This window comes from Anopheles arabiensis, chromosome 3, assembly GCF_016920715.1.
Source record: "Anopheles arabiensis isolate DONGOLA chromosome 3, AaraD3, whole genome shotgun sequence".
NCBI classification, from domain to species: domain Eukaryota; kingdom Metazoa; phylum Arthropoda; class Insecta; order Diptera; family Culicidae; genus Anopheles; species Anopheles arabiensis.
Window position 1 is genome coordinate 7,018,512 of NC_053518.1, and position 21,586 is coordinate 7,040,097.

Below are 21,586 nucleotides of genomic sequence, written 5' to 3' on the forward strand. Positions count from 1 at the left end.
TGGAGCCTTCCGACACGGTGGCACAACCTTTTTATGCAAAAGCTACAACAGCTTACCATAACAACACACGGGTGGGTCGTTTTCGTGCTTCGTTCCCGTTGCCTTGGAATGGAGTACTTTTTGTTGTAGTTTGGCAGACACAGCGAGCTTTGCATTAGCGACATTTCTTATTTTATAGCGCACACAGACGTACAGCAGCTCACATAACCGGTTCGGTACTGGGCGCGTAAAATGAGACCCCGTACTAAATGGTCCCCGTCCCCGTACAACCAAGGCCAAGTTTAAAGACTCTGGCAGGCATGTGCGGCAGCGTGACTCACAAGGATAAGGGACGGCGAGTGGTGAGGTCGTTTAGACTACAGGCTTTACGTACTTGCATACTGCGAACGACTGGAGAGAAGGATATGGAGGCTATAAAACGAAACTAGGACTATTTCTTCCAGGCCAGTTGGTTGCGTATCGTGCGGCATCTTTAAAGACGAATCTAGTACTTCATTTACCAGGCAGTGCCCACTTTCGTTGGGGCAAGTAAAGCTAACGAATGGTGGCAATTTTGCCCCTCGATATGGTGCACTCGATATAATAGTAGGCTTGGGGTGTGAAAAATGAGCCAATCTAGAAAGTGCATGTACGGGACAGGCTTTGCTGAAGACTACAGAAGGTTTCATGCCAAGAAAATCGATCGAGCAGAAACAGAGGCATTGCTTGATGCACAGAGAGTCGTCCGGAAATTACACAGCGTATGTCATCAGTTGGTGTTATCGATGCTGCAGGCATTATTTACGATAATGAGTGCACTTTGTTATAGACTCAAGATAATGTGTGCAAGCTTAGGCATTGGTTTGCACTGCTAAGTGATTTGTAGGTTTAATTAAACACATACAAAGTATGATCAGTGTTATCGCTGTTGATTACATTTCTCTGCTGAGCAATTCAACTGGAGCTATTAGAAGTTGTCAATTGCTTGAAATAATGAATTTATTATAAAAAAAACTGCATAACTTAAGGCGTTTAACGTGTTGCGTGTAGTATACTTTTAGGCGCACGTGTGCTGTCCTTCGTCTTATTACAAGAAATGGCCAAAACGCTTCCAATCAAGCGCATTCATCCGCAAGGAAATACATTTAACGTTTGCCCTTGCTCACTCCAACAGTTGGAGAAAATAAATTCCCAATCAATTCATACCATTTACGAAACTGGACCCGCGAAGACGACCCGAAGAAACACAGCCCATGTGAGGTTGAGGCCCTCATCAACCGTCCGGCTCAACATGCTCCAAAATTCATGACATGACCCTTAAACGAAACGTCTAATGAAGCGTGAAATTAATCCTTAGACAAGCTCCCGAGAAGCTTAACCTTGCGGCGCTCATAACATCAATATCGCTTTGGCGGGCGCTCAATGCTGAATGCTACTGACAGCTGCTAAAGAACTTTGCCGCTGGAAATTGATTTGCTTTGGGAACTTTCATGCACGGTGCAGCGCACACATCCAAAGCACACGGTCTCAGCACGTCGAAAGCGTAATTTGAGTGTGATGAGAAGTTAAAAGCATCCGCACGGGTGTACCGCCGTACCATCTCGAGCGCGCACAGATCGATACACAGGGGCTGTGGCGCCAGTGCATCCTCCGGGTTGAAACATAAGCCCGATCGTTTATCACTCGTCATTCGTGCCATTTGATCGATCCCCGAGCGAGTGAATACGAGCACGATGCCAAGTGAAAGCGAACGGGCGAATTTCTCGAAACCCACTTGTGGCTTAACGTGAGCGAAGAGCTGGGATGTTGGGCGGAAAATTGGTAACGTTTTAGCACTAATTGAAAGATAATACTAACCTGTCACTGGTACGAGACTGTGGCGTTGTGGGCTGCCTGGGAGCGGCTGAATCCGAGCTATGAACGTTGTCCAAAACTGTGACATGGCCGTGTGTGTGTGTGCGAGTACGCTCGGAACGACGGGACAAATCAAACTATGGACAAGCGGTCGAGCAGTGATTTTCAAACATCGAAATGTCAATAGCGTGTCGAAATGAAAGGACACCGTGCTTTTCGAGCATTGCGTCAACCGAAGGCCACAGGACATAGATAACGAAATGAAAATTGAATTATTTATGTAAAGACCTGCTGGGAGAGACGGCATGGGACCGAGGCATTGGAAACCAGTTGCTGCAAGGCTTGCGGGAGTTGTTTGATGTTGTCTTGCAATCAAACGATGGTTTTGTGTACAGCGTGAATAGTGAAGCAAGTGGTCGCGTGCAGTCGTCGTATAGAGCTTTTGTAAAATGGTATTCGTAGAGCTAGATAAGTTTTGTAAAAAAGTTTAAAGCAAACAAAGCAATGTTGTTCATTTAAATAACTCAAATAATCCTCTTTAATCCCATTTACATCTTCCAAGTAGATTTTACTGTCAAAAAGCAGCCAGTTCTTTAGCATTCAGTTTGACATTTTTGATGTTATTTATAAATTTTGTAATATTTGTACATTGTCCCTTACTTTTACTATCTCCCAAAATCTCAGACAAACTTTTCACAAACAAAACGATTTCAACACTTCCATCAATTGTAATTTATTGTACAAAACAAATCCACACAAATCTTTAATTGTTTTTCAATGTTTACTTTCTACGAAGCTTCTCCCGGTACAATCTTCTCCTGATTAGCGACATATTGTATCTGGTTTTCTTCGCTTTTCTTCCTCTTTTTTCATTCAACTTATGCTCCAATTACTCCAATGCGGTAATCTCAAAACAAACGCTATATCGGTTCGCTGGTGCCGCTGCTTCTTTTGCACGCAATAACGTCGGCTCAATGGTGCACAGCCTTTATCGATGTCCAGCTCATAACGATCTGCTACCGCCGCCACCACCACCACCGAACGTAGGCCTTATCGATGGCATCCCGGGCGGCCCACCAAGGTTTGTTCAGCGCCGAAAACGAACGATGAATATATTTTCCATTTAAAACGAACTGTCCCCGCAAAACGTCCCACGCGTTAAAGTGTTTCAGGATACTTTCGGTTGTATCGATTGCCTTGACCTGTTCTCCCACCCACACACACACACATACACACACAAACCGTACGCCCGCATTCGAACACTTCATTACGCAATGACATTCATTGCACTTGGCACACTTCCGACAACCATTGATACACGATAAAGCACACATTTATGGTGCCACACAAACGCACAGTTCCCCAGTACACAAGCCGGAGGAGCAAATTGTCCTGCTGCCCGACTCAACAAGCTAACTCTTGGTCTATCTCTCTTGGGACGGATCCAAGCAGCCGATGTCGGTGAAAGGACAACCTCACCGCCACAGTGTGGAATGCTTCCAGGCAATGAAGCTGATTGGAGTTGTGTGTAGAGTGTGGAGGGATGCGATGAAAAACTGCAACATGTAGCAGTACGGCGCTGTGCTATTAAATGCTTTTTACTTGGAATTTGTGTATATGTGTGCGCTATTGAAGGGATTGGAATCAATTATGTTTCTTACTCTTCGCAAGACAGACGGAGCAATTGTGTATCATTTATACGTATTGTTTCGTATACAAGCTATCTAATCCAAGAAATTGTACCAACGTTGGGGAAACGTCTCATCTCATGTGGATGGATAATTTAATCTTATACTTTTGATGAGTCAAATCATTGACTGGTTAGTAAGAAGAGGATACCAAGTACACCATCGAGTCGAAAGCCAATCCTCGCTAGAAACAACTCTAGTAATCGTGTTAGTAAACTGATGTACATAATGAACAGGTCGATTGCTGGCTCAAGCGTGCATGATTAAGGGTGAAATTTGATCATTAATTAGTCCTAACGAACCAATCATAACAAGCATGCTGTGCGATGGCCTTGGATTGTGTGTGTTAATGAGACAGGAAATAGGATAAACCTTCGAGTCTCGTGATAATGGACTTCTTCTCCGAATATGACAACAACTTCTTGGAAATAAAACTATATCTTACGATAACACAGTACGTTCAATCCATTGCAGTTGTTGAATCAGCCTTAAAGTATGCAATGGATGTAGCAAAACATCCTCAATGTATGCAATCAACATAACAATACGCGTTCATTTGACAGAAATATTCTGCAAAAAATCAAACACGGAAACAATTTGGCGACGAAAAACAACTTCTCCCTGCAACCAAGAAGAAAGATTTATTGGTTTGAACCAAATACGGGATTTTTTAATTATTTATTTCCATACCATTAAACAAGCGCTCCACTTGGAAATCCTCTCGCTACGTTGGTTGGACTCAAAACGCGGTCTGGTTTAATGTCATTTCCGTTCCAACGTGTTCAACAAACACGACGGATGTCGCAACAGTGTGCGGTGGGCCAAACAACAACAAAAAAAAAGCTATTCTGATTGCTCAACCAAGCACACGCTCATGTCTGCTCGGCGAAAACAAAATCCTTATGTTTCACTCCCCTCCCCGTCCACGTGGCAGTGGTTTTGCGTTCTATTGGATAAAATTGTTTTTCAAGCACTGCCCAATTCAAACGCTCGCACACTGCCTGCCAGCAATCAAGCATGCCGTTTGAAGCGTGATTGAAGTTGAAACTCTACCTCCAACTCTGCTCCAACTCTGCTGCCACGCAAATCAGTGGAAACAAAAACAAACAGCATACCGAATGGGGTGCAATTTCTTATCAGCATCGGGTTCGGTGGCTTTTCGGCGGCTGAGAAACACGGCGAGAAAATGTTCCGTCCAGTGGATGTTTTTTTCATTCCTTCTTTGCCGCTCAAGGATGCTTCGCTTACGCGAACAGTGTTGCTGTAGCCATACATTTTTGATGTCTTCTTCGTGGGAAAATCTTTCTGTTGGGTGGTGTGATTTTTTGGTAGGTTGGCAGACTTCCCGACCATGGCAAGGATTCAGCAGCAGGTGATTTCATGTTTTTTCCGTCTTGTTTTTTGCCTTACGTTTCTTGCCATTCTCTGCACAAAGGCAAAGATCAAACAAAACTCACACGCAGAGCCGATGGTGGCGCTGTGCGCTGTAAGGAAGAAATCCGTTGTCTAATCTGAAGCTGTTGGTAATTTTTCAACTTCCGACAACTGTCAGTGTGGAGTGGATTTCGCGACCTTCTGTATGTGTGTGTGTGTGTGTGTGTGTGTGTGTGTGTGTGTGTGTGTGTGTGTGTGTGTGTGTGTGTGTGTGTGTGTGTGTGTGTGTGTGTGTATGTACGAAGACAAATTTTCCCACGGGGGTGGGAAAAGATTATGAATGCTTGCTGGCAACTTCCTGAAACACGGGAACACGAAAACAACCAGCTTAGCGGCAAGACAACCTTCCTCCAGCTCGCAAAGCTGATTGCTCAAAAGACGTTCGCTTGGAACGTAGGACGTGCGCTTTGAACAGCTTCCCCGAAAACCGTCCGTCCGTCCCAGGGAATATTGATAACGAACGCAAATTGCATAAAGAAGTGCATACATTTCATACCATCATGTAGTGCGTTTTTGTTTGCAAGCTGCTTATTGCTGTCATGCAGCTTGCTACAATTTTGCTCCAACACTTTTATAGCAGCGCAATATCAACCACGTCGGATAGCAGTCAAACAAAACCTCTCTTCAATTTGGTCTGATTTCTTAGACCGCGTGCGTTGGTCTCTTTGGCAGCAAACGCAAAACGCGTTCGCATCTGCAGCTGCAATTTGGAAAACGTTTATGGACGCTCCCACCAAACCACAAAAACCCAGAAACCGCTGCTACCATTGCACGCTAGTGGCGCTGTAGTTTTCCCAGCCGTGTTAGACACGGTACAGCTGCTGCTTTCGGTGGTGGTGGTGGATGGGAACCACTTTTCGCTATCAGTCACGAGTGTTCCTTTTGTTTAAAAAGCACTTGCTCGAAACAATGACTAGGACGGTGTACGGTGGCAGAAGATTCAAGTAGCATGCTGTCAGGTGGTTTTTGATCCGCCGGTGGATGTGTTGTAACATTATAGAATACACACCAGACACACCAGCAGCGTTTGCTGAGAGCTAGTACTGGGAAAATAAATATCCTGACTACCACGTAACATGTAACTGATGCCACTAACCTTCACCCAGGGATGATTTGATGACTGCGTCTGTCTGTGAAGAATGCAAAGCACAACAGCTGTGTGTCTTCTGCAACATTGTATCATTTTCAACATCATGAGGAGCTATTCTGTAAGGAATGGTAATGAATTAGCAAAGGAATTAGATTACATTAAACCATTATTTGCTCTTGCAAAGATTAATTATATTGACTTCAAGGACTAAGCTAGAGATGTTGAAAAAACTAGATTTTTAACAAATCGTCCATACCCCGAACAAACACAAGATTTCCGATAAATAATTCAACGGCATGCCAGCTCAAGAAATCGGCAAATCGAATCTAATCATGTCTGATTGATTGTTTAGAATTTAATCAACATTTTTCCAACTCTTAAACAACGGAAAAACGAAGATGAAATGAGCTATTTAATTACTTTTTACCCTGCCCCTTCCGGGCACAAGTTTTTCGCTCCCCCCGATCACCCCACCAAAACCAAATCACAAGCGAAGCGAACCGTGTCCTTAAATCGCCGCCACCGCCACCTGATACCCGAAACCATTTGTCACCGCCGGTCACCTTGCAGCTTTGGCCATGAAATTATTTATTGATCTGTTGACTAAGCGCCTTAGCGACCAGAGGTACCATTTTCATTTCAAACCATCGCAATCGTCTGCAGTGTAAGCCCCCGCCATTTCGAGGTTTACGGAGAAAAACTCGGCGACTAATTTGGAGGCGAGCCGGCATTCCCCGGAATGCCATTCAGGCGGCAAAATGTGTATGAGAGCGCGTCGGTGAGGGCGATTGATTGTGGCGATAGGAACGAATTCATGGCGAGCGAACACTGTCTGTCGGCTGTCGGCTATTTTTGTAACCGATGTGTAGCGGACCGAATGACATTTTTCACGAGACTGCATAGTAACTGAGTGGAGGCTGTTTTTCGTGAAGAAATATGCATAAAAAAGCAATGTTGGAAATGATACATACAGCACGTGCAGCAATTTTCATAAAAGGAGAGAGGAGCGTTCTTAGAACTGATAAGAATGTTTTGATTGAATTGTAACGCTTTTTGCTTGATTTGACGTATTTTTTTAGAAGATTTTTTTTATTGGAAAAATACAGAACAACCACTAATTATGGAGAAGTCCTGGCATTTAACAGACTCAAGTTGTTTATAAACGTTTCACTTCGAAAATATCATTTCTTGAGGCAATTTGTCGAGAAACGATATGACTGAAAATAGACTTCCAGTGAAACTCAATTTTCAGCTCTATCAAACTCAAATTATAAGCCCACGCGCGACGACAACTACAACTACATGATTGCAAATGGAAACTGTGTAGCATGGAATTGTTTCACCCAAACTCCTCAACCGTATCCACCCTCCAGATTTGCGTCAGTTCCAAATGTCATGCTTCTAATTCCCTTCGCGCTCTCTGTCTCTCCTTCGTTCGCCATAAGATTGTAATCGATTCGTTGCTTTTTTCCCATTTTCATTCCCACGCATCGCACGCCCCCCGCATCAGGACGAAACACGTCAGCTTTGCCCGGTCCTACACGCTCACGTCGTTCGACGAAGCGATGGGTAGCCGACCGCTGTCACGGCTGGCAGCGGCCCGCAGCCAGGAAAGACTGATCGGCGGCAAAAAGCCCACCATCACGCTGGCCCAGCACGCGGCCGGCCCGTACACCACGGGTGCACCGCTGCACTCGATCCTCACGCAACCCACCGCCCAGCCGCAACCGCTGCTGCCCCAAGCCCTCCAGAAGCAACCCCTGTCCGTGCCGCAGAACCCGAGCCACAGTCAACCTCAGCAGCCGCCGCATCAGCAGCAGCAGCAGCCGCACCATCAGCCACAGCAGCAGCAACCGCAACAGCCTCAGCACGTGCTCATACAGCAGCAACCGACGTCCCATCTTCATCAGCACTTGCACCAGCAGCATCTGCAGCATCTACAGCAGCAGCAGCAGCAGCAACAAGCGGCACTGCTCGCACACCAAGCTCACCTGCAACATCAACATCAGCAGCATCAACAGCAGCAACTTCAGGCAGCACAACTCGCCGCTCAGCAGCAGCAGCAGCAGCAACAGCTTCAGCAGCAGCAGCATCAGCAGGAGATGGTTGTGTTGGAAAAGGTGAAGCGAAGCGCAATGAAGACGCAAGCAACGCAGACGGAGGTGTATCTGGGCAAGAAGGGAACGGCGCCACACAACCTTTCGCTGAGCCCCAGAACGATCCACCGGGTAAGTGACAAGGACAGTTTGTGTTGCTCCTTATGTTTTTAACTGAAAAGGTTGAGCACGCTGTTCGTTGCGCCAAGCGTGTAAGCGCATTCTAGAAACTTGAAGTGAAGCCCCCGTTCCATCCATTTTGTATTTTACATTTTCCATAATTTACACACACACACTCTCGATCTCTCGCTCTCCCTCTCTCCCGATGCAAACGCTATAAACTGTCCCATAGAGTCAACGGTGAGCAACTTGACCGTGGCTCTCGACACCGTCGCTGTCACTGGCACAGTTTGTTGTTTGTCGAGTGGCGCGGCCACTCGACGCCACTCGAGTGCAGCAGCAAAAATATAAAACACTCCTTCAACTAGCCCATCGAAAGTGGGTCCTTCAGGCTGATTTCACAGCAACACTACCCGCCCCCCTTGGGACCGGTGAAATGGCACCAAACTACTCCCTGTTCTCCCGGCACGCTCGGTGCACAGCCCACTCAAAATATTCTGCCCTGCTGCTCGGAGGAAAAGCTCAAGAAAAGCTCACCTCACCAGCCCCGTAAAACATTTCACAGCCTGTTCGCACAATAACAATTACGGTTGGAAAACTAAAGTGCTCTTCGAGCGCATCGAATTATTTGCCTCTGTTGATGGTTTCCGTTTGGGGGGTTGGTGGGGGCTGTGCTGTGGGGACAGTGAAAGTTTGGAAAATCCCTGCTATGTGAGTTTGTGTCTCGAGGGAAACAGCGGTCAGGACGCATAGCTCGTGCACTGGTGTAACAGCAGGGATTACTTGCACCTTCCTTGTCAGATTGAGCCAGAAATCAGGGAAAAGGCTGCTTGAGACGAAATGTTTCGAATTGTCTGTCGCTTGCCGATGGTAACGAGCTTGGCTTAGCAACATGGCAGCAAGATGGCAACCACCTCCCATGGTACGTGAATTTGGTTGCTTCAATCGCTTCCTGTGGCTTCGCAGAGCCCAAAAGTTGATCATTTACATTGCGCACACGGCGTGCGTTGTAGTAGGCGTTGGGCGTGGAACGATAATGACTCTAACGACTCACACACACACGCCGAACAGGAAACGCTCAGATTGGATTAGCGACGGTAGCGTGGGCTTCCGGGAACAGGTTAATTAGTGTCATTGAGGTAAAGTGTTTACGAGGCAATTGCTGGAATCGTGTGCTTTTACGCGAGCGGAAATTGTTGCGACAAAAACATGGCCCAAGCTCCTTGGAAGTAATGTTATTAAGTATTAATATTCAACAGCTTCATCTATCCAATATTTTGGTTCCATAAAAGCTAGCGTTGCTCTGGGAAAAGCTGCTTCAAGCATGTTTGCCGAATCATTTTCCGCCTAACGATGTTCGTAGAAGCAATTAAGATTCACTCAAAATAATCTCGCAAATATATTTACCAGCTCAACGGCTACTAAAGCAAAGGATTTAAATACTGATCGTTTTTATCCGCCCATGCCAGCCTAAAGTGCTCCTGGGTGCAGTATTTTATTTGTTCTATCCAGCACTTTTTCGTTTTCATTTTACTTATTCGGTCGAAAATCCGGTGCAAATGAACCATTACAGCTGTCGATAGGAGGATTATAATTTTAATCACCTTTCGTTTTGTCCACCCGTTTGCCAATCCTTCTGCTGGAGTGATGTTTTGCTTTCGATCGTATTGATTTTATGCTTTTTGTGAGCCTTCATGCATCCTTTAATTTTTTTTGTTTTATAAATATGAACTTTTAAACTGTCCAATGTCCAATTGCAAAGGCACGGCATACAATTTGATTTATTTAAAAAAAACTATTTTTTCTTTCCCAAATGAATTGCTAGCGATGGACAAAAGGGACAAGTTTTGTTGGCTGGACATCCATTTGGATGAAAAGATTTTCTTTTTTTTTGCTGCTATTTTCTCCACCCGAATGGCAAACAAAAGTTGCCCAATTGGAATTGAGCTTCAAACGGGAGATTAAAAAACTGTTTGCAATAGTTTTTTTTTTGCGCTTTCCTTTTCACTTGGTGATGAAAGTTTTCACATACATTCCACAAGCTCCTGCTTGGTGTGCAAGCTGCAAACTACAGATTGGAAAATATTTAGAACAGCGCATTGTGTTCGCCTCTTTCTGTGTTTCCGGACGAGGTTGGCAAGTGGCAACGATCGGTGTAATTGTCATCCCGCTCAGTTTTACGCCTGACAGTATGCAATGCGCAGTACACGGAAACGTGGAGTGCAAAAAACTAATCTTTTAGCCATTTTTAATTACATTTATGCACGCAGCTGATTGAAAGTGTAATTTGTTTGCAGTGCTGGTGAAAAGAAATACGGGAAACCGCTAGCAAAAACTGTGATTCTGGCTTTCAAAGGACAATTCAACTAAAACTAAAATTAGTCAAATAAATTCAAATTGTAATTTATTCCTTTCCCATTGCATTCCCATTGCCGTTGCAAATCTGCACACAGTGAAACGCTCGAACCCGATTCATCACGAGCTCCAACTCAAACTCCAACCTCAATTACCTCATCAGAGCTTACCAAAATTAGGTTGCAAAGCAATTGCCAGGGCCAATGTTTCTTCCGGGATGCTCATCGTCTGTCCCAGGGTTTATCTCTTTTTTTAGAGGGAGCCATGAAAGTTGGCTCAATTCCCTTTTCAACGAATCAGTGCCGTAAGAAACACATTGGCCAAAACTGCTTTTCTTCGCATACCACTACACTCTCGCAGCGGTGAGTCCGTGACCGTCCGTTTTAGCGCCATCTCATGCCTGCCTCTATCTGGTGCGGTAGGAACTAAAAGTGGCAAAAAAGGCCGTTTACCCACCAACCTCAGCTTGTCTGTGCTTTACGGATAAATGGATAAACTTGCTTCTAATTATGCTGCAAACTTCATCCACAGCACAGTGGGAGTTCTAGGGAAAACGGCGGGAAAACAACAAGCACTCAGGGTGGGACAAAAAGAGCTGCTCCAAAAAAACAGTTAAGACTGTGGCTTTGGGGCGTGAGCGGAGTGCAAGCTTTTAGTCGGAAAGCAACTTTTCATTAAAGCACACAGCGTCACACAGGCGGAAATGCGCTCCGACACGGATACAAATGAAATGGCCTTGGTTATTTAAGACCATTCTTCTGCTGCTCTTTCTCTTTTGCATTCTTGCTCTACTGCCTGCGCTCACCCGTAACTGTATAATACGTTAAGCAAATATATCACGGATGCTCCTGTAAGCGACGACGGTATGGTAAGGTGTGGCCAAAGTTTTAAGCTTCAGCTTTCTTTCCTTCCTCCCTTTCGGGGGGGCGTGAAGTGAAATCTTCTTCGCTCAACAATTTCATTTGTCAAAACCGTGTTTTCCCTGGCCGTTGCCATTGACAGTTGCGTTTGCCTACCACGTTTGCCGGTTTACGGTGGAAGGTGTCATAACATTTTAATTACTTAAGACACTAACAAGTTGGCGCAGTAATTAGATCTCGTTATTAAAAGCGGAAACTTTGCTGTCTTTTGCACTAGTCTGCCACTGTAAAACAAAAAAAGGCACACACACACCGTTGAAAGCGGCCTTAAAGTGTAAACAAACAAGGCGCCTTAGATACTTTCACTTTCCAACACGGCAGCTTTTTGTAAGATTTGTTGGAGGGAAAGTGAAGTGAGCAGAGTGCTGGCATCATTTCACTGAATCATTATTTCCTCCGACCCCAGCTGCAGCTACGACCTTTTATGAGGTCGACGGCAAATCTGGGTCACTTGCTCGAGCTGTTTGCAAAATCGAAAGCGACAGCTGGTGACAGTCTCAATCTCATAAAAAATACACCATCCCTGGCAGTCTTGGCCCGGCACAACGGCCCGTTTCGGAACAGCCCGAAAAAAATATCGATCTCGTTGTGGCCATCGTCAGCGAACGATTTGCATCGGCCCGAGACAAAGCAAGGACGCTTCTCTTTTGCTGACTTTCTTTGCCGGGAATATGTGTGGAACATAAAATCTCCATAAATTTCTCGGCTCAGATTTATTGCATATATGGTAAATCCGGCTCTCGGCTGTGCTTTGTATGCAGGAGAGTGGGATTTTTTCCATCGAATGATTGAGATTGGAGCGTGATAAGAGTGTGAGTTGATAATAAACAGGAAACGTGCATGCAAATCAAATCAAACGAGTATAGAAAGGGATGCCGTTTCATTTCATTCTCCTCACATACGGGATGATGAGCTCAGCAAAAGCTGCCTTTTCCTCGTCTTTCAAACGATTGCATAACTTTAGGCGACTAAACTCCGAATGGGGCTTCCTTTGCAGGTAAAAATGGTTTCGCAAGGCGCGCAAACGAACGGCGGACTGAACGGTGGTGGCCGCAAGCTAACCAAGAGCCTTTCCGAGGCCGGCGATCGCCTGCAGGAGAATGGCATCGATCCAAACGTGCTGCAACCGGTGGACACTGGCACGTAAGTACGGTTGAGCATTTCCTTTGATACAGTTTCTTTTTCCGAGACATTTTGCTTGTTGTCTATATGCGCCCCTGCTTGCATTTGCTGCGACGAAAAGCTAACAGCCTCGCCCATTCTTCACCTCCTCCGATTCCATTCGTTTCTCGTTTCATGGTATGGTTTTTGGTTTTTGCTTTGCGCGCTTCCTCATCGCATCAAACTACACAACCCGAAATACGCACACAATCGCAGCAGCGCGAATGCAAACTTTGATCATGAGCTGCTGCATCGCACACAGTCGGAAGAGCCGCCGAAATCACCCTTCACCATCACCTCACCGCCCGCCACCCATGTAGGGCCACATTTCGAGCTACCATCGTCGCGCACGTCCTCGCAGCTGAGCCACTCGGACGGCACGCACCTGACGCACTCGCGCAACCACTCGCAGGACAGTGCCACCTCGTACCGGTCGACCGATGGGTCGCGGACGTCGTACGAGACCGCCTCCTATCCGTACGATGCGTACGACAGCATTGTGCTGCCGCGGCGTGCCAGCCACTCGCAGGAGCCGACGTTCCAGTTTTTGCGCAAACAGGACCTGGAGCAGGTGCACCATCATCATCAGCAGCATCAGCAGCAGCAGCAGCAGCAACATCTTCAACTGCAACAACAACAACACCAACAACATCAGTCACAGTACACCCACGGCTACGAGAATGGATACGTTCCGTTCGAGACGCACAGCTTGCCGCGGAGAACGTGCATCCACCACAAGCCGGAGGAGTTCCACACGCATACCCTGCCCCGGCGGGACCACGGCCACGCCCATCACCATCACGACATCGTGTACCGGGACCAGTCCCATCCGGCACTGCCCGCCCCCGAGCATCTCATCCTGTCCAACGGAAGCGTTAATCAAGATGTTCGATCTTTTGACAGCATGCCGACGGCCACGGCCCTGAACCGCCGGATGTCTGCCCACGCCATTGTGCTGCCGCCGGAAAAGCAATCCCACTCGACTGGGCTCCCCCTCGTCCAAGGACTGCATCAGCAGCAGCAACAGCAGCAACAGCAGCAGCAGCAGCAACAGCAGCAGCAGCAACAACGGCGAGCCTCGTACGCGTTCGTCACGCCCGACACGCAAGCCCTCGCCAAGCGGAACTCCATCCCCCATCAGCAGATCCAGAAGGTGCAGCCCATCATGCAGACGCAGTTCGCTGCGCCGGCAAAGACGCAACCGTTCCAACCGCTGGTCAAACCGCAACCACCCACCCTACCCTCCCACTACACCTCCCAAACGGCTCCACCGTCCTGTCCGGTGACGCCGCCCAACATTCAGCCGCTGGACATGCAGGACGACACCAAGTCGTCCTCCGAGGGTAGCTGCTCGACCTGCGACTCGGACAGCGAGCAGGAGCTGGACGGCATGCCCGGCGAGGAGCGCGAAATCTTCATCGACTTTAAGCCGCGCGTGTCGCCCGTCCCCTCGCCCGGTGCCGTCAAGAAGAAAAAGCTTCAAAAAGCACAGTCCGAGGGTGAGCTGATGCATGCCGACGCTAGGCGCAAAGCGAGCGTGACTGCGGATGGAGATGGCGGTAGCTCAACCGTACCGACCGGAAGCGACGATGAAGGACGCTCCACGATGCGGGAACAGTGTGCAGCGCCGAAACTGCCCAAGCCGGATTATCGCGACGCGAGCGAAAGCTCCGTGCCGGACGATGAGCCGCAGGTGAAGGATCGGCGAAAGGAAAGCTTCCGCAAACGCTCGGTCAGTCTGGATCAGCCGACGAGCTGCGAGCAGGAGGACGAGGAGGAACGGAAGCACAACGGGAGTGTGGTGCAACAGCACCCGCATTGCAACGGCGGGGACAGTGGGAGACCGCACCCACACGCAGCCCAGCGCATGTCGTCCCGGTCTAGATCGATCGGAGCTGCGATTGGGTCGCGCCATCTTTCAGCGCCACCTTCGCCGCAGAAGGAAGATCACTCCGCGTCCACAGGTAGGCTTCACCGGGAGGCTTCCCCATTCCACTCTTCCGACTCGCTTGCAAACGATGCCACCCGCGACACGTCCGACGGGAACTGGAACGAATCGCAGGCGACGATCATGACGCAAAGGTGAGTGAATGGTGCTGAAGGTTGCTCAGAGTTGATTATTAAGGTGATTGTTTCTCCTCCGACAGCTTAACGGACAACGGGAAGCTGACTCCATCTTCGAGAAGGAAGAACCTACTGCTGCAGCATCAGCAGCGCAGCTCGATGGATACGGATGTGCTGGATATGGAAGATATCGCCGATCAGGTAGGTGCTGAAACGCCCAAAGTTATGCAATCGTTGTAGCAAAGCTATGGTATTAAGACTGAACATAGTTGGAAGCGGGTTTTTTCCAACAAAAAACATGTTTCTGTACTGCGGGTTGCATACCTTTAGGCTTTGAACATACATTTTCTGTTAGAAACTGTCCTTTGGATAGCTTAACAGTATTTACTGTGAAGTCAACCAACCATATCCACTTTCGATCATCAAAGACGCCGTAGGCTGAGTAACTTTTGGCAACAAAGTCGGGTTTTTGTATGACTAAATCAACAACCAAACCTTTCTTTCACCTTTGTAAGGTTCTTGTCTAAAATCAAAAAGGTTTCTTTTCTTCCATCATGAAATTCAATACCTTGGTAAAATATCCACTGTCCGTCAAGTGTTGATTCAGGTGCTGGTGGATTTTTTACTTCATTTTCACAAAACAAACCCCTCCAACGTTTCAATAAGACCCATTGAAAGGAAATATGACTTTGCCTTCCAACAGCACTGTTTACTTACAGTGCCGCGTGGCAGAAAATTACACCGGATGCAGCCGTGAAACGAATAAACCGTTACCACTAATTAATAATTTTGTACACCTCGTTGTCCCGCGTATACTCCAAGTCTCCCATTATCTCGCCCTACATTGTGGATTTTCATCGGCAAGATTGAAATTCCGTGAAAAAACGGGCACGCTCTACCGAAACCCAAGCGCACACTTTACGCGTTGTTTACTTCCAATGTTCAATGGCTCTGCAAAAGACCAGCTAAGCCCGGCGTGAAATTCACCAGCCCTGGGACCGACTCCACCCGCCCACGAAACGGTCCGGGACTTCGGGGCGGCAGGTTTTTTCCTTTCTCGAAATGGAAATTTGACATGGAATTTGAAGCTAAAATCACCACCCTACCTCCGCTCCATCCAGTTGTTTGCAGTTGAGCCGAAAATTGAATTGTTTATTGGAAAACGGCGGTCCACACTGAGAGCGGTTTTGTTCGCCATTTCCATTCGAACGATTTTGCCAAAGCTCGAATGTCTACGAATGTATGAAATTGAATATTCTACACAGAGAATAGCGCTCTGACGAGCTTTGTGTGTTGTGGCCCCATTGACAACGATCTGTATGCCAGCAACGGACCAGTATCGAGCCACTTTAATTAAATTCGCATACATAATCTACCACAGCACAGATGAGATTCGGGGTGAATTTGCTTTGCTACAAAACATTACTTATGGGCAAAAAAGGACTACCACTCTCCCCCACTATGCTGCACCAAAAACTAGCAGCTTGTTTTGTAACGAAACGCTCGTCTCGTGCAGCTACAGTGCAGTGTTGCAGTTTTCAGCCACCAAAAGGGACGAAAAAGGACATGATTTAATTTTATGTGACGCCAAACACGCCACAGCGCATCGAGCGCACTCTGGTCCGGTTAGTGCTCAAAGTTGCTGCATCACTTGGGAGGGACCAGCAGCTTTCATTTTGTTTACCGTACGTTCCGTCCCATGCACCGAGCTGCTTTCAGCTTTTATTTTGATATCGCTTGTGGCGTCCGAAAAGCCAGGATCAAGCGGTGGTCTTAACGCGCCCGGGGATTTCGCCGCTGGTCGAAGCATTTTACGACCGCTTTTTACGCTTTGTTTTCTCTACCATCCTTCCCCCCTCCCCTTTTCTGTGCAGCCTCTACCACCACTGCCAGTAACGGTGGCATCGACCGCACTGCAGTCAAACACCGTCTCCACACCGTCCGGCCACGGCCACCAACCGAACGGGACGGCCATTCAACCGAGCGTGGCCGGCATCGGCATCGTCAAGCCCACCACCCCATCGATCGCTGTCATCCCGTCGCCGAGCATGGAGCGCGAGGAACGGGACCTGCAGTGGCAAAAGTCGGCCACGCTGCGCCGCCCTTCGCGGCCACTTTCGCCCACCAAGCGGGCCGCACGCAGCGAGCAGCAGAAGCAGCAGCAAAAGCTGCACAAAATCGAACCGTTAATCCATCGGTAAGTGAGCGAGTGGCGAGGGATTTTGGGGGAAAAGTCGAATAATCTGTTTCGTTTCAATTATATGTTTTCTTTCGATAAAAGCTCAAATGTATCTACTTAAAAGCAAATTTCAAATTGAATAGTGCAGCTGACACATTAATCAATTTAAAAGTAGCTAAAAAAGCCTCAAAAGCCTGATAATGTGAAGCAAAAAGCATACATTTAGGCGCATTATTGCCTCTTTAATTATAACTTCATCTTCTACATCCTTCGATTTCCATTCAGCTCTTCGGACCCAACCGAACGTACCGGAAAATCCGACCCAAGTCCAACGTCCTCAATGCCCTCCGGCAGCCCAGCGACTCCCCAGCAACCTTCGCCGTCCTCAGCCAAGCTGCCCCACCACCATCCAATCGGCGCGGCCACTCCAGTGGCTGCCCGGTTCGCCAAAGGTTCGCCCGGAAACGGTGTCGATCTCTTGAAGGATCATCCCGTCTTTAGCCAGGATCCGAGCACATCCGGTCCTGGTGGTGCTACCGGTGGTGGCGCTGGATCGGAAGGCAGCACCACCGAGGACTATGTGACGTGCACCGACAACTCGAAGCGGGGTGCATCGGGAGCTAAAGGTACATACAAAACGATCCACGCCACTAGACCGACCAAACAAGTACCAGGTTCGAAATGTCCGATTCTTACACACTCGCACGCACTGTTCGTTTGTCTTCCCCATTTGTCTCCCCATGCGCTACAAATTTTCCCCAAGTGTTTGTGCTATGTTTTGTTCCCTTTGCTGTTGTTACGTTTGTCTGTTTGTATTTCCTGCTCCCCACGATCCCAGTGTGTTTTAGCTGTGTGTGTCTGCCAAGTGCCGTTGTTCCTCCTTCCCTTTTGATACAGCGCGGTGTAATGAGGAGGAAGAAAAAAAAACATTTGCTTTTATTTGTCACCCGTGTTTGAGTTTTATTCGCACTTTGGTCATCAATTATCATATCGGGTGTGTGTTTGCGTGTGAACAATATATCCGCCTTTAGTCAGCTGAATGGATGTCACATAAAAAAACACAACACACATTATCGTTTAATTAAAACATTGCCAGCGCATTGCACATAATTATAATCCTTTAAAGCGGTGCTCGGTGCGGTGCTGTTCACAATAACTCCAATGCTTTGCTTGGTGTCCGCCCTTTACTCACGGTGTGGTTAAGGCCTGAGTAAGTAAGGGGTAACAAAAAACGCTACTCTTGATGACAATAAATAAAATTTAATTATACCGACAATGCTTAACCCGCACAATGCGATGGGTAGCGCGTGTGAATGATGCAAATTATTGAAAATGTTTGTCAATTGGTTTTATCCCATGAAAGCGTGCAAAAGTTCGCACCCGAGAGTAAAAATTGTAAAATGATGAAATACCTTTTTTATTATTTGGTAGTTGTTGGATAGCAACTAAGATCATTAAATGAAACCAACAATTTGAATAAAGTGTTGGCAACTTAAAAAAGCTAAACTTAAAGTTTTGGATTGACGATAATCACCCTTAAAGTATACAATGTGTACAACAAAACCAACAGAATAGTAGACACTGGTCAAATATTTTTCTTTTAAATCGATAGGGCTTCAAACTCTGGTAATTTATTTAATAATTTGCCTTTTTAAACTTCACTGACATCACATCAATCAAACTGGCAATGAATTAACCCGAAAGTCATCCGATCAAAAGCTTTTTATTTTATCTTGCTTTTCCCAGCTAAGGTTAACTCGATAATTGTCAAGTGTCGTTTTAATGTTAATCAATCATCGTTAGCGATTGTTACGGCCAAGTGTGAATTATCATTTATGTGTATTTATGTTTCAATGTGCTTCCAGTTGAGTGTCATTCCGAGTAACCTATTTCCATTTCCATCCCTTTCCAAAACATCACAAATCAATCAACAAAGCAAAATGCTTTTGGGACGTTAATTAATTATTGATTAACAAATGGAGCAATTGTGCTCAGCCCAGTTTCAATTGGAATAGTATACACAATTTCCCCATTAATTTAGTGTTATAACATCCACCATGTATCCACATAATCCCTTGCTTAGATGTTTGAAAGCAGCTTTTGTTGGAACTGTTACCTGTTCAATATTAGACGTCGTTTGTCGCTTGTTGTTGATTCGCAATTACCATCCCCACCACGCGGAAAAGCTTACTGTTGCTGGTTGACGTTTCAAGTCTGTCCAAACGTAGCAAATGGGAAAAGTTACACGCTTTCATCTTTGTTCCTTCACCTGCACTGCAGCCACCACACAGGACGGATCATCCTTCGAGAGTGCGTCCTCCATCTACAGCCTGGCCCGGGTCGATGCGGTGTGCGAGGAAACGCCCCCGGTCGAGGAAAAGTCCGTCTCGCCCCAAATCCCACCGCCGCCCATCCCGAAGCCCTCGCCGACGCACTCCGTCAGCAGCAGTTCGAGCGATAGTTTCAGCGTGAGCAAGAAGTGTTCGCCTTCCCGGGCCGCCCTGCCGAAAGCGATCGCCGGCAAGGTGAAGCCGGCGAAGCCGCAATCGCTTTCGGACGACGAGCGGAGCGAAAAGCGCTACTCGTCGTCGCACGACGAGAAGGAGGCCGCGCCCAAGCTGCCGTACGCTGGCGCCGCGACCGGAACTATTGCCCGAATCGCTCGGCGGGGTCGCGACTGGAACGAGGAGGAGCGGCGCAGGAAAAAGAGCACGTTCAAGCTGGAGTTCGACAAGGACTCGATCAAGACGTACACCACGCCGATGCTGCGCCAGCCGAGCCCGGGCTTTAAGAAGCTGTCGCCGGAGGACAAGAGTGCGCTGAATGTGCTGGACGGGGCGAGTCCCAGCAGCAAGCAGAAACGCTTCCGACCGAAGACGCGCAAGTCACCGCGGGCTCGCAGCGCTGTACCGGAGGACACGACCGCCGGCAGTGGGATGGGATCGACTGGAACGCTGCCCCGGCGAAGCAAGACACCGTTGGTGCGCTCTCCCGAGAAACCTACCGTGGTGGCGGCGGCTGCGGCGACTGCGACCACGGCCGTGGTGATGGCCACACCTCAACCGACGATTGTTACCACCGGCACGAAGCTGAGTCCCTCGCAGTACTACTCACAGATCCGTAGCCCACCGTCGGTTGGATCTCCACGCAAGCAGAAAATCTCGCCCGAGAAACGACTGCAAGCGATCTCCACCGAGTCGCTACGTTCGGTGTCACCTGGTTCGGACTCGGTGTTTTACAGCGAAGCTGACGCATTGTCCCACTGTGAGCACCAGGTAAGAAGCTTATCTTCAAACCCCAGTCTTCCCTATATTAACAAAGCCTTGGTTGTGCTGGTATCTTGCAGGTTCATTGTTCACACTGCGGCAAAGAGGTGGAGGTCTCGAACCTCCCGGGCGAATCCGAAGAGTCCATCCTAACGCTCGACTCGACGGACAACGATCGGCCGGACATTGTGCAGCCACCGGAGGGGTTCGCTGACTCGCCAGACTGCACCAAGACGCCGCACCACACCCGGCTGTACAAGAAGATGGACAAGCGCTTTCGCTCCGAGGACAGGCACGTCGATCGGCGACACTTCAAGAGCCGGCAGGAGTACCGGGCCAAGGTAAGCGGTTAGTGATCCACTCTGCCGTTGTTGTGTGCTCTGGGTAGTTGTGTGAGTGTGTTAGCTGCGGTTGCATTTTTTCCCCTACAGTTTCCCACCTGAAAGTATGCAAGCTGCCTGACAAACTTTCGTTTTTAGAGGATCGTTTGTAGAGCAAGAGCCAATCGTCTCAATGGAGATGTGTCTAGAAAGCTGTTTAGTTTGATATTAATGAAGATAACTTCAAAAAAAGTGTCTATACTATTAAGAACATTGAGTGTTTAAGAGTTTTCCGTAGAATAAGCTCTCATTGTGAGTTCTACTGCGATCCATTTACCCTAGAGCGAGGAGCGTGGCAAGGAGGAGATCGAACCGAATAATCTGCGTCCAGCCGGTTCGTCGCCCTGCGTAGCGCCGGCCGGCCAAGCGTACATCGACACAACGTCCGAGCCGGAACAGGGCATCTACCACGGTAACTACAAGGCGGGCCTGTGGATCTGCATCGCCGATAGGGACGTTTGGCGACGGAACGAGCTGCCGGACGGCAGCTTCGATCGCCCGAAGGATGCAACGCTCGAGCGGCGCGGCTCGACCGATTCGGAGCGAGATTTTCGAAAGAAATACCAAGCCATCACACACCGGCTGGTGCACCGGAAATCATGCGTCGAGATGTACCGACGTCAGAATAGCAACAGTTTTGGTAAGATCGCCTTTAAAGCGACACATCATGCAAGAAGCTTAATGCGATCTCTCCGTCTCTTATCGACAGACACCGATAAAACGGTGGTCGTGTGCAGGAAGTCCGGCGAGTTCGGGTTCCGCATACACGGCTCGAAGCCGGTCGTGGTGTCCGCGATCGAGCCGGACACGCCGGCCGAAACTTCGGGCCTAGAGGTAGGTGATATTGTACTGTCGGTCAACGGTATCTCGGTGATCGACAAAAGTCACTCGGAGGTTGTGAAAATTGCCCACGCTGGCAGCGATACGCTCGAGCTGGAGGTAAGCATTTGCGGGCTGTTGGTGGTGTTAAACGGAGGTTGATAGCTCTTTTACCATCTTT

At 48.0% G+C, this 21,586-nt stretch overlaps 1 protein-coding gene across 5 annotated transcripts in view; it reads left to right on the top strand.

The window, feature by feature from the left end:
• Positions 1-21,586, top strand: part of LOC120904653 — a 109,729-nt gene that overhangs the window by 81,064 nt on the left and 7,079 nt on the right. For all 5 annotated transcript variants that reach the window (XM_040314829.1, XM_040314830.1, XM_040314831.1 and 2 more), the window contains 11 exons: positions 2,819-2,914; positions 7,556-8,273; positions 12,534-12,679; positions 12,914-14,779; positions 14,845-14,962; positions 16,636-16,958; positions 17,226-17,614; positions 19,221-20,215; positions 20,287-20,547; positions 20,869-21,226; positions 21,296-21,525. In XM_040314829.1, coding sequence (XP_040170763.1) covers positions 2,819-2,914; positions 7,556-8,273; positions 12,534-12,679; positions 12,914-14,779; positions 14,845-14,962; positions 16,636-16,958; positions 17,226-17,614; positions 19,221-20,215; positions 20,287-20,547; positions 20,869-21,226; positions 21,296-21,525 — 5,500 coding nt within the window. The remainder of the gene's footprint in view (positions 1-2,818; positions 2,915-7,555; positions 8,274-12,533; positions 12,680-12,913; positions 14,780-14,844; positions 14,963-16,635; positions 16,959-17,225; positions 17,615-19,220; positions 20,216-20,286; positions 20,548-20,868; positions 21,227-21,295; positions 21,526-21,586) is intronic.